Source organism: Bufo gargarizans, chromosome 1 (genome assembly GCF_014858855.1).
Source record: "Bufo gargarizans isolate SCDJY-AF-19 chromosome 1, ASM1485885v1, whole genome shotgun sequence".
Classification (NCBI taxonomy): Eukaryota; Metazoa; Chordata; class Amphibia; order Anura; family Bufonidae; genus Bufo; species Bufo gargarizans.
The window spans coordinates 571,884,543-571,896,974 of NC_058080.1; the positions used below are offsets into that span (position 1 = coordinate 571,884,543).

General features: G+C 47.9%; 1 protein-coding gene across 2 annotated transcripts in view; it reads right to left on the minus strand.

The window, feature by feature from the left end:
- Positions 1–403: 403 nt before the first annotated feature.
- Positions 404–12,432, minus strand: part of GTF2H3 (general transcription factor IIH subunit 3) — a 28,352-nt gene continuing 16,323 nt past the window's right edge. For both annotated transcript variants that reach the window (XM_044275689.1, XM_044275688.1), the window contains 3 exons: positions 11,471–11,606; positions 2,961–2,997; positions 404–812 (listed from right to left, as the gene is read on the minus strand). In XM_044275689.1, coding sequence (XP_044131624.1) covers positions 743–812; positions 2,961–2,997; positions 11,471–11,606 — 243 coding nt within the window. In that variant the 3' untranslated portion in view covers positions 404–742. The remainder of the gene's footprint in view (positions 813–2,960; positions 2,998–11,470; positions 11,607–12,432) is intronic.

Below are 12,432 nucleotides of genomic sequence, written 5' to 3' on the forward strand. Positions count from 1 at the left end.
TTTGAAGGTGACACAGTATGGCTCAATCTTCAAACGGATCCGTCCACCATTGACTTTCAATGTAAAGTCTGGATGGATCCGTCTGAGGCTACTTTGACACTTAGAATTTTTTTTACAATATAATGCAGACGGATCCGTTCTGAACGGATCCACCGTCTGCATCTTATGAGCGGATCCGTCTCAGACGGATCCGCTCTGAACGCAAGTGTGAAAGTAGCCTTAGTCAAAAGGTAAAAAAAAAAAAAAAGCAAAAAAAAACAAAAAACTGAAAATTATCACAGAATCCTGCAGAATACAACCAGTATTAATGATGAAAGTATGTGTGATATGTTTAAAAACATACAAATTTATATGTATGTACTTTGGGGCATCTAAGTGTATACATCCTTAATAACACTTCATAAACTGTCCACATTCTTTTTTTTATTTATTTATTTTTGTACAAAAATTGTGCATGTATAAATAACAGAGACAAATAAAACTATCACATACAGCGGTGTTCTTCTAGGTTTACAACACAACATTGTGTGTGATTTACAAACTCTTGTAATTATCCAGAAATGAGTCCTTATGATTTGTGCAGCTGTAAGAAGCGTTAGCCGAATGCCGCGTCATTTGTGACAAGTGAACTATGGTTTGATACTCTGGTGTTAAAATCTGACACAAGCTTAATTATTAAAGAAGGTCCAAGAAGTTCATCAAAGCCTTGTTGTAATAATTTGCATTGCAGTCAATCTTTTCCCTAAAATAAAGGTCTTAATTTCTTCTTCTTTGCCTTCATTACTGGTGGCAATGAGATCTTAAAAGCAGTCCTGTAAAGAAACATAAATGTGCGTACATTATGGACAGTGGCTTACTGGTTTTATGGAATGCTACTGCGTGTAAATAAGGAGGGAAAATTCCTTAAAATCAGATCATTCCAGTTATCTGTAACAATGTGGAAATTCAAGTCAAGAAGCAGAAGACTGAAAAAAAAAAGGTAACTAATTAAGAAGTTCCTAATTAAGAACAGAGCTACGATCACACTGCCGTTTTGGCTTTCTGTTTGGGGATCTCACAATCGGTCCAAAATGGATCAGTTTTGTCCTAATACATTCTGAATAGAAAAGGATCCGCTCAGAATGCATCAGTTTGGCTCCGTTCCGTCTCCATTCCGCATTGGAGGCGGACACTAAAACGCTGCTTGCAGCGTTTTGGTGTCCGTCTGACGAAACTGAGCCAAACGGATCCATCCTGCCACACAATGCAAGTCAATGGGGATGGATCCGTTTTCTCTGACACAATAGAAAACGGATGCGTCCTCCATTGACTTTCAATGGTGTTCAAGACGGATCAGTCTTGGCTTATGTGACCGATAATACAAATAGATCTGTTATGAACGGATGCAGACGATTGTATTATCTGAACGGATCCATCTGTGCAGATCCATGACGGATCCGCACCAAACGTAAGTGTGAAAGTAGCCTAAAATAGCATATGGTGTACATGGTGACTGATGTACTTTTTATGACCATCCAATATAGCAGAATGTCTGACCACCCGTGTCACCAATTAGGTGCCATTGATCCCTGATTAAAGAATTTTGTCATATAAAATTTAAAGGGGTTTGCGATCCACAAGATGCGACGAAAGATAAGACTTGTCCTATCTTTTGCTTTACAGAGGTACGGACCAGGAAGCACATGGAAGGGCTCTTGTTTTTTTCTATGTGCTTCCGGGTCTGTGCCTCGGTGCCGCAAAAGACTGGACCAGTCCTATCTTTGTCAGTATTCTGCGGATCGTAGACCCATTGAAGTCAGTGTTTCCGCACTGCAATGCACAGTGCACATGGCCGGTGCCCATGTTTTGTGGATCTGCGTTTTACGGTTTTGCAAGACGGGCACGGCCGTCACACGGTTGCGTGAATACAGCCTAATGATCATACCCTTAAAATTAAAATACTGGCCATTGCCATGCCTTTTGCTGCCTTTGTGCCTAACTGGATGTCAATGCTGAGGGTAATGTATGTAAAGATTTGGATAACCACTTTAATATGATTTGATTTAAGCCACAGAACTGGACATTAAAGGCCCTTTTACGTAAGCTAACGATCGACCAATTAAACCCTCATTCCTGATCATTGCCCCATGTAAACATGCCCAGCGATTGGTTGACAGACCACGTCTTTTATATGGGCACAAAAATGATTGTTTGCAGCAGCAAATCTACCAGTGTAAAAAGGGGATGTGCTGCCAACACACAATGCAATCTATGACAGCAGAGGTTTCAACAAACCTAGCAAAAATGAGAGTAAATAAACTTTCTATATTATACACTGGTGCTTGGTATGAGCAATACTCAGGAGGTCATACTGATTAAAGTTGGAAAATTATGGAAAATGTTATAATGTGACTCCTTCCACATCCTGATGATGCTAGATTTTCTGTGGTTCCAGTCCCATGCCTACCAAGCACAAATGGCTCCTTACATTGACCATACAACTACTTCAGACTTGCCTATCTGAGTGGAGAGCTTGGTACTGGATGAGTTCAGCTATATGTGCACAGTATTCCTGGGAGGTTTTGGAACTATGGCTAAGGGTCCAAGGGTCCATTCACACGTCCGCAAATGGGTCTGCTTCCGTTCCGCAATTTTGCGGAACGGGTGTCGACCCATTCATTCTCTATGGGGACGGAATGGAGTGTGCTGTCCGCATCCGCGGAGTGCGGCCCCGATCTTCGGGTCCGCAGCTCCGCAAAAGATAGAACATGTCCTATTCTTGTCCGCAGCTGTGGACAAGAATAGGCATTTCTACAGGGGTGCCGGGCGGGTGTGTTGCAGATCTGCAATTTGCGGGGCCGCAACACACCACGTATGTGTGAATGGAGCCAAAAATAAAAAAAAAGGGCTTGAATCTGGTTTTTGGCCACCCCCTGATCTATCTGATGTGTTAAACATGGGGCAGAAATCATGATACTTACTCGCAGGTTGTACAGATGGGACTGAAATTACAGAATACTAAAAAAAAAAACGACAAGGAAAAAAAAAAAGTTAGGTGTTGGTTACAAAACAAAAAAAAAAAAAAAAAAAAAATTATCCCAACAGATTGAGTAGTATCTTCATTTCTGTATCTGGAAATGAACAAGTGAACATCATAAATGAGTAATTATAGGTCTGCATGCATTCCAAGCATAAAAACCACATAATATAATCCCAGAAATTGGGATTGGAATTTTGTGTTAATATAAGTAATGCAGTTGCCTACAGCAACCAAATTCATGTTTTCCTTAAAAGGGTTGTCTCACTTCAGCAAAACTAGATTTTTGTACTTAGCGTAAAATCTGTTTCTCTTCCGTTCATTGGGGGACACAGGCTTGACCATATACCCTTCCTACAGGGACTAAGCTAAGGGTACTTTCACACGTTTTTCTTTTCCGGCATAGCGTTCTGGTATAGAGCCCCCAGGATGTAAAAGATCTGATCAGTTTTATCCTAATGCATTCTGAATGGAGAGCAATCCGTTCAGGATGTCTTCAGTTCAGTCTTTTTGACTGCTCAGGAAAAAGATAAAACCGCAGCATGCTACGGTTTTATCTCTGGCCAAAAAAAACTGAAGACTTGCCTGAATGCCGGCATTTTTTCCATAGGAATGTATTCAAAATACCGGATCCGTCCTTCTGGTCTGCGCATGCGGAAACAAAAACAAAAAATAAATAAATGCCGGATCCGTTTTTCCTGATGACACCGGAAAGACTAATCCGGCATTTCCATGCATTTTTCGGACAGGATTCTTAACCCCTTCAGCTGCACAGACTCGGGGCTGAAGTGTTTACTGTATAGCTGCAGGCAGTGAGGAGACAAATGCTGGGAACAGGAGCTGAAAGAGAAGTTCTGCAGAGCATTGCAGGTAGGGGGGAGATCTTGTGTGTATTAGCAGTGTCATTGTACAGCTGGGACTTTTAGTTCTACACATACAACATGCTGCTGAGTCTCCCAGCAGGCGGACATGTCACTCAGGGCAGCACTTGTATTCACTCCCTTAGCAGTGTCATTATACAGCTGGGACTTGTAGTTCTACACATACAACATGCTGCTGAGTCTCCCAGCAGGCAGACATGTCACTCAGGGCAGCACCTGTATTCACTCCCTTAGCAGAGCAGAGGGAGGGGCAGACAGGGGCGTAGCTAATGGCTCATGGGCCCTGGTGCAAGAGTTCAGCTTGGGGCCCCCCTTCCCTCAGTGCTTTGTGGCCAAGGCCAGGAAGCGCATAGCCTTCGTGCTGCCCGAGGCTAAAATTGAAACAGCATCCCTGCCCCCTTCCCTTGAGCCAGAGGTGTAACTTGACCAGCACGGACTTTCTATAATACTGGTGTCTTCTGATGCACCACAAAGGTCTTTGGACCCCCTCAGGCTCCTGGGCCCTGTAGCGACTGCTACCTCTGCACCCCCTATAGCTACGCCCCTGGGGGCAGAGATTGTTTTTATTGCACGTAAACAAAGGGCCAGAAGAGAACCAGGGAAATGAGGAAATATATATTTTTTTTGCCTAAAACTTGCTTACTTATATAAATCGCTGACCATCATATTTACAGTGCTATATCTTTTTTTTCCATAACTCAGATAACCCTTTTAACTCTACTACATCCGTATTATTATTATCCATATTGCTTCCTTTGCTTGCTTGATTCATTTTTCTATCACATGATGCACTGCTCGTTTTCATGGTTATGACCACCCTGCAATCCATCAGTGGTGGTCATGAATCCAGTTAGCAAAGGAGGCAATATGGACAATTATAATACATTAGTAAGTGCCTTGTAACTGCCTCTACATAATAAATTCTATTTGCTGAAGTGAGACAGCCACTTAAATGTTAGTAAGAAAAAAAAAAAAGCAAAGCAAAATGTCTGAAGTATGTATATAAATTATCCATGAAACAGAACTTAAAGGGGTTGATTCAGCATTAGAAAAGCATATCTGTCTTCTTGCAAAAACAGCACCCCGTCTGCAAATAGACTGTGTGTGGTGTTGCAAGTTAGCTCCATTGAAACCAATGGGATTGAGCTGTAATACCATGTAAAACCTCTGGACAGGTATGGTATTTTTTTTTTTTTTTTTTATCTGATGTTTTTCAAATCCCGGACAACCTCAGGCTTAAAGAAATTTACAGACTCAGTTATGTCTATTGCAGGCCTTGAGGGGATACAGTAAAAGGTGGCATTAGCTAGAATGCAGCCAATCGATAGTGCGATCATATGAACAATCAAACCAGCAGCATCACATATTAGTCAGGGAGCCAGGTTAAGAAAAAAGGAGATTTTTGTATAACTTACCAGTAAAATCTCTTTCTCGCTCTTCATTGGGGGACACAGAGACCTTGGGTATAGCTATGTCCTCTAGGAGGCGTTGACACTAGATAAAGCTGTTAGCTCCTCCCCTGGCAGCTATACCCCCTCCAGCCTGGAGAGAGAGCTTCAGTTTGTGAGAAGCAGTAGGAGAAGCAAGCTAAGAAAAAACACGGAACACCAACCATGGCAAAAGACCCAACGGGCTCAAACCATCAACTGCCACAACCGTGACCAAACAATAATACTGGGTGGGTGCTGTGTCCCCCAATGAAGAGCGAGAAAGAGATTTTACTGGTAAGTTATACAAAAATCTCCTTTTCTCGCCCATATTCATTGGGGGACACAGAGACCTTGGGACGTCCAAGAGCAGTCCGCAAGGGGGGGGAAAGAAACACAGACCCATGGAGCCAGCGCCCCTGCAGGCAACAGAAAACTGGTGCCTGCAAAACCAAGCTTCCAGAGGCGGTGCCCGCCGATGCATAAGTATGCACCTGGCAAATAATTGTGAATGAGCGGAGGAGGGCAGTAGCCGCCCCGCACAACTGCACGGCTGAACCTTGAACCATCCGAGCCCAAGAGCGCTAACCCCTCTGGTGAAAGGAGCCGCAACACTGAAGGGTGGAACCCTGCCCCGGGGACAGAAGGTCAAACAAATGCAGACGTGCAATTGACACCCTGGAGGCCGCCAATGTTATGCGAGGACCCTCCGGAAGACAAAACCAAGGCGAGCACGGACGCCGGAAGGAACTGGAGGCTGACAAACAGTCAGAGCCCTGACAAGGCCAAATGACCCAACTCCTGTTCCTTAGGGTGGGAAGGGGAGGTACGTAGTGATGGAAGGCCAGATTCTTCATTGAGATGAAAATCAGAGACCACCGCCGGGAGAAAGGAAGAACGGCCCCAGGGAAGCTCCTACCCCTGGCAGAACCAGGACAGGTTCAAGGGGAGAATTCCGGAGTGCTAAAAAGACCAAGGTCTGATCCCAGGCGGTAAAAGGAGGACGGCATGGAGGAACCGTACGGCTATTCCCTGTAGGAAGGAATTGAGGACCCCGGGTGGGTCAGAGGACGCTGGAAGGCCACACAGTGCCGAACCTATCCAGCCAAGAACCAAAGCCCAAGCAAAAAACCCCCGATCCACCCCTGCTAAGGAGAAGCGCTCCACGGAAACGGAAGTGGTCCACCAATGTCCCCCCGAGCCGACCAGGTTTGACGGGAGACCGAGAAGCTGCCTGAATGAGGCATGTCCAACCGCAAGCCAGGAATCAACACATTGGATAGTCAAAGGTAGTGACGATATGAGAATCATTGACGGAAGAACTCCGTTAGCGACCGTGTATCGACGGTGTAGTAAAACTGCTTGACGGAAGCAAACAACCAAACCAAGATTAGAGAGAAAAACTTCTGCCTCAAGGAGGAAGAAGAGAAGGGGTGTCCCGCTCCAGGAACAAAACTCCATCAACAGACGCGACAGCACCCCCGCCCATCCTGGCGTGGGGAGTCTCATAGTCTAGTCACGGAATGCGCAGCGAAAAGGCATGACTACATCGGACAGACATGCCGACACCAGTCAAGTATCGAGAGGTAGTGGTACACACCGGTAGCGCGCCCAGGACCAACGGTAGGAGACACCTGTAGAAGGAGGAATACAGGAACGTCACAGGCCAACAGTCGGTCCGGAACGAGACCGAAAGAAAAAGAAAAAACCACAGAACCAAAAACCCTGCATCACATAGATGAGGGGGAGTAGCAACAGAGGAACCACCAAGGTTTGCGGAATGGCCGTGAACCCCGAGCCAGAGAAGGAAGAACGGAAAGAGAAAGGGGGAAGGACGAAGCCCGTTTCCCATCCGAGACCAGCAGTATACAGAAGTAGCCACCGGAAGAAAGCAGGGATGCCATACTCCGCCAAAAGAGGAGCCTATGCAGCGTACGCCACCGAATACGGAGACAGAAGAATCCGTCAACTGACGAAGGAGCCGTACAGGAGGAGCCAGATTACGCAATGGCTACCACAGGACCCCCATACCGTAGAGGAATCCGGTAGAAGCCACGGTACCATACAGCCCCAGGGAAGGAGAGCTAACTTTAAAACGCTCCACCCGGGAAGGGCGCTGAACAGGAACAACTGCCCAGCAAGCGTCAGGGTAGAACCCCTACCTGTTAGAATGCCCCACTGTAGCGACTGCGAACGCTAGTACCCGCACAGGCTGAACAGGCTGCAAAACTAAACCAGAGTGCCCCAAACACTTCCCACATCAGGAATGATGGAAGAGAGTAAGGAGTCAGTGTAACACTTGGCTCTGTTGGCACGTAAACCATATATGTGCAATGGTGTACGCACCACTACTGATGCGGACAATACCGTTACCGACTGGGACAATGGAAACCCATAGAGATGGGAGTCTCTAGGACACAAGTGGTTTTGGGCAGGAGTTATAATCCTGCCCAAACCCAGCTCCAAAGGAACACAATGAGGAATAGCCACCGTATGTACTGGCGGAACTCATATAGTACTAGAGTAAGCGTACCGAGCACCGTCAAGTACCGACTGTCGCCACGCCCCCAATGAAATAAGCGCAGGCACCTAGAGCCGTGGCGCAGTTGAATTGCAGAATCTGAAGATGTACAGATACTCCCCCCCCCCCCGCTAGTGATCACTAGCGAAAGAGAGTAAGGCAAGTAGTAAGCACAATGACGCGCAACACTCCGCCTAAGGAAGGATAGTGCGACAGCCGGACAGTATCCAAACTGGTGCCACAGGCGGACACCCCACCAGGAAGGGGGGTTAATACCCACGGTGAAAACTAGTGCATATGGCAATCCTGTACCTTATGGGAGAGCAATTAGCACCCGAGAAAGGAGGTAATGGATACAGTACCCCTTGTAACCAGTGAGAATGGAAACACTCCACCAATGGAAGGAGCTAATGAATACGGCAGGTACAGAACCCAGTGGAGGTACAATTCCGCCACCTACAGAAGGGGGAATGCACTGAAAATAGTGTTATTGTACCTAGTCCACCTATGGCAGGGGACAAAGTATAAAGGTGAAAACCGGATCGTAGTAGTGCAATTATACCGCCTAAGGAAGGGGGTAAAGCCCACGACGAGTGCTGCTGGCCACCGTAGACGCAACCTAAGGAGATTGATTCGGATTCACGTCAAGGCCCGAATCAGTGATTCTCCTCACCCCCCCTCCCTTGGGCGGACCCACTCCCGTGAGAGAGGGTGCACCTGAGCGTGACCCTGGGAGGAAGGAAGGGTGTGTGGAGATATCGAGGAGAAGACGACCTGCTGTGGTCCGCTTGCGCGCAGGTATACGCATTAGAAAATCGCCCCTAGCAGTCGCGGACTGCGCAGTTGGGGCTTATCAACCAAACTACCTGGGGGTGGATTGGGAACAGAGGTCCTGTATACGAAAGGAACCTGCGGAGAAGTATCAACCCAACAACCCTAGAGGGTGGATTGGGAATTTCCAGTTTTTTTCCCCCACTGGAATCGCGCAGGTGGGGAATTATCAACCAAACGACCCCATGGGGTGGATTGGGAATTCCAGAGGTTCTCCACAGTATGGCTCAGGTAGATGAATATCGACCAAACGGCCCCGGAGGACGGATTGGGATCCCGCAGAGATCCTTAACTGAATTGCGCAGGTGGAGAATTACGGGAATACTTCAGCTGTCCTCCTGTGAGTTGCGAAGGTGGAGAGTTATCAACCAAACGACCCCGGAGGGTGGAATGGGAATTCCAGAGGTCTCCGCTGTATTGAGCAGGCGGAGAATTATCAACCAAACAACCCCGGAGGGTGGATTGGGAATTGCGGAGGCTCTCCGCTGTATTGAACAGGTGGAGAACTACCAACCAAACGACCCCGGAGGGTGGAATGGGAATCCAGAGGTTCTCCACTGTATTGAGCCGGTGGAGAATTATCAACCAAACGACCCCGGAGGGTGAATTGGGAATTGCGGAGGCTCTCCACTGTATTGAACAGGTGGAGAATTATCAACCAAACGACCCCGGAGGGTGGAATGGGAGTTCCAGAGGCTCTCCGCTGTATTGAACAGGTGGAGAATTATGACCAATGACCCCGGAGGGTGGATTGGTAATTGCAGCGGTCCTCAACTGCATTGCACCGGTGGAAAAGAATCAACCAAGCTTCCCCTGAGGGTGGGTTGGGAACTGTCAGAGGTCCTCCACTGGTCCACGCAGGTGGAGGATTATCAACCAAACGGCCCAGAGGGCGGAGTGGGAAACTACGGTATGAGAGGTCGTCACATGTCCGGGGCAGGACACGGGCCCATTTTCGTGCCGCACAGTCAGGGACATGACTGAATGGAGTAGGGCCTGAATGGAGGTAGACATTTATTTCCAGCTTCATTTAATAATTTTTTTTTTTTTTTTTTTTTTACTTTTTAAAAACTGGTCTGCCTAGCCTCAAGTGGATAAGAGGCAGGAAGGAGTTAACAGTGCAATAAGCAATTTTTCTAGGCCATCCAACCCCTGATAATCCGGAGCTGGCCCAACAGAAGTGGCTGGCCGGAAAGGGTTAACCAATAACGACATTAGGTCTAGGGGCGGTGCTGATGGGGGCGGGGCAGCGGCAGCTAGGCGGGAATTATTCGCGCCGGTCCGCCACCCTCCCCCTCTGAGTCGCGGCCTAGCAGGTCGCGAACCCAGGGCCTAAAGTTCCGATGCACAGCCACCCCGGACCCTCCCCCTCTGTACTGAAGTCAGCCGGAGGGTGGAGGGACCCGGAGCGGAGCGCGACACACATCCCGCCTGAGAAGCCGCACCGCGGCCGGGATGACAACAGGGGAAGGAAGCCTATAGGCCCCAAGAGAAGCCGGGCCTAAATTTGCAGCGGCGCCCGGAGGACCGGGATGCTCACCCCGCGGCCGAAATCGTGACAGCCGGAGGTCCATGTTAAGTAAGTGCCCCGCGGCGCGAGACAACCGCAAGGGGTCAGATGTCCGCGAACGGCCAGGGGCATTAACCCTTTCGGAGCTGCGTGCTTGACGCCTGCTCCCGAAAGAGTAAAATGAAGGATACTGCAGCAAGTGGACGCCTGCTCCCGAGACGGACTGGGCTCCAGTCTTTTGCCGGAGGTGCCCCGGGGAAAAGATACATTAACCCTCTAAGAGCCGGAAGCAGTCGGCCTAGAGGGCAAGTGAGAGGGGGACCGCGTGTCGCATGGCGCCCGCCGGATTAACCCCTGCTCTCTTTCAGGGGTCTTGTCATAGTTGAGTAAAGCCCCCTGGCCGTTAACCATAGGGCGACCCAGACTTTCAAAGATGGAGGGAGGGGCAGATGTCTTCATACTCACCTAGTCCCATGTACTCACCTCTCTCATCCTCTTCTCTTCACCCTCCCTAAGTGGACCTCAAGGTCACCTTCTCCAGCAGGGTCACCTCCTCAGCAGCTGGCACCGGAGTGGCAGGCGTCTGGTATGGCGGGAGGGTCTTCTCTTTGGCGGACCTAGGTGACCCCTTGGCTGGCGGGATGCAGGGGAGCGAGGCTGCCCTGGTCCACTTTGTCTTCTGTGGGGGAGGCAGCAGTGCGGAATCGGCACTGGCGCAACTCGACCCCGGGAGAACAGGGAGGCGAGGCGACCACTGTTGTCCCATCTGAATTTTAAGGAAGGAAAAAAATAAAATCTTCAGGAGATCCCTGCAGAGCAGGGAGGTCTTGCCTCCTATTGACACTAGAAAAAACTGAAGCTCTCTCTCCAGGCTGGAGGGGGTATAGCTACCAGGGGAGGAGCTAACAGCTTTATCTAGTGTCAACGCCTCCTAGAGGACATAGCTATACCCAAGGTCTCTGTGTCCCCCAATGAATATGGGCGAGAAAAGACCCCTAAATACCACAGTGGCTTATGATGGAGTCAATCATGGCAAACACATGCAGCTGTAGCTGTTCACGACCTGAAATTTTCCAACCTGACATCATATTTTCAGCAGAAAAGTCAAGTCTGATCGAACGATCATTTGTGTAAAATTTTCAAATCATGGTTGGCTGAATTGGCCAAAACATGCCATTTCGGATGACTTGCTGATCTTCTGGTTATGGACAGCTGAACGAGAGAATCTCTGAGGCACTGCAGTAGGCATAACACAATGAAAGATTTTCCTTAGCAGATTCTTACTTGACAGACAAACAGAGCAAACATAACCAATTTCTATCATGTTCCGATGGCAGAAGCACGCTGCCCTGTAGTCCACGTGGACAGGAGGGGGGAGATTCAGCTGTGATCTTTGATCCGGACCAGGAAGGAAGACCCACTATTGAAAGAAGAATACAGAGGTCAGGTACTGTAAAGGACATAATGTGGTCTCAGTCTGGAATCAAACTAGGCTTGAGTACTAGAAGGAAAATAGTAGTAGAACACATTGCATTTCTTATGCGTTAACACTTATTATGCCCCTTTAGCCAAGCAGTACTTTAACCCACATCTATTAGCTGGACACAATGTAAAATGGGGCAATTTAAGCAACTTCCTATACAATTTAAAGGCTTAATACCGAGTTTTTAACCTATTCCCTATTCACAGGGGAGATGTAGCTGATATATGGGGAGACAAAGGACCTCCCACTGAACATGAGCGCTAAAGCATGTTCAAAGAGAAGCTATATACAGTACCCAGTGATCTCCGGCAGTCCAACAGAGATGAATGGAGTACAGCATGCATGCTCTACAGCTGCTTCAATCGTATAGGGAGACAAAAGACACTGTTCTCGTGATGATCAGAATCTTATTTCTTATCCATGGATAGGGGATCAGTTAAAAACTTGCCAAAACCCTTGAACTATTTCAAACAACATACGACATATCAGTAGGGGTGTATGTGCCGATACCCCTAGTGATCACCAGCACAAGGCACAAACTTCTAACCTATGGCAGTTCTAAAGCAGACATCTTCTCCATGGAATATCAGAGGTTAAATATTAGCTGTAGCGTGAGGAGGATAAACTGCCAGTACAGTGGCTGATGAACCCTATATGCCACGGTGTTCAATGTCTCACAATTACTGGTGCAGGCGTTCAGTGGTAAGTTTTAAAAGGATCCCAAATTATTTAGCCCATATCCCGTTCATATGCCCTCTGCTGT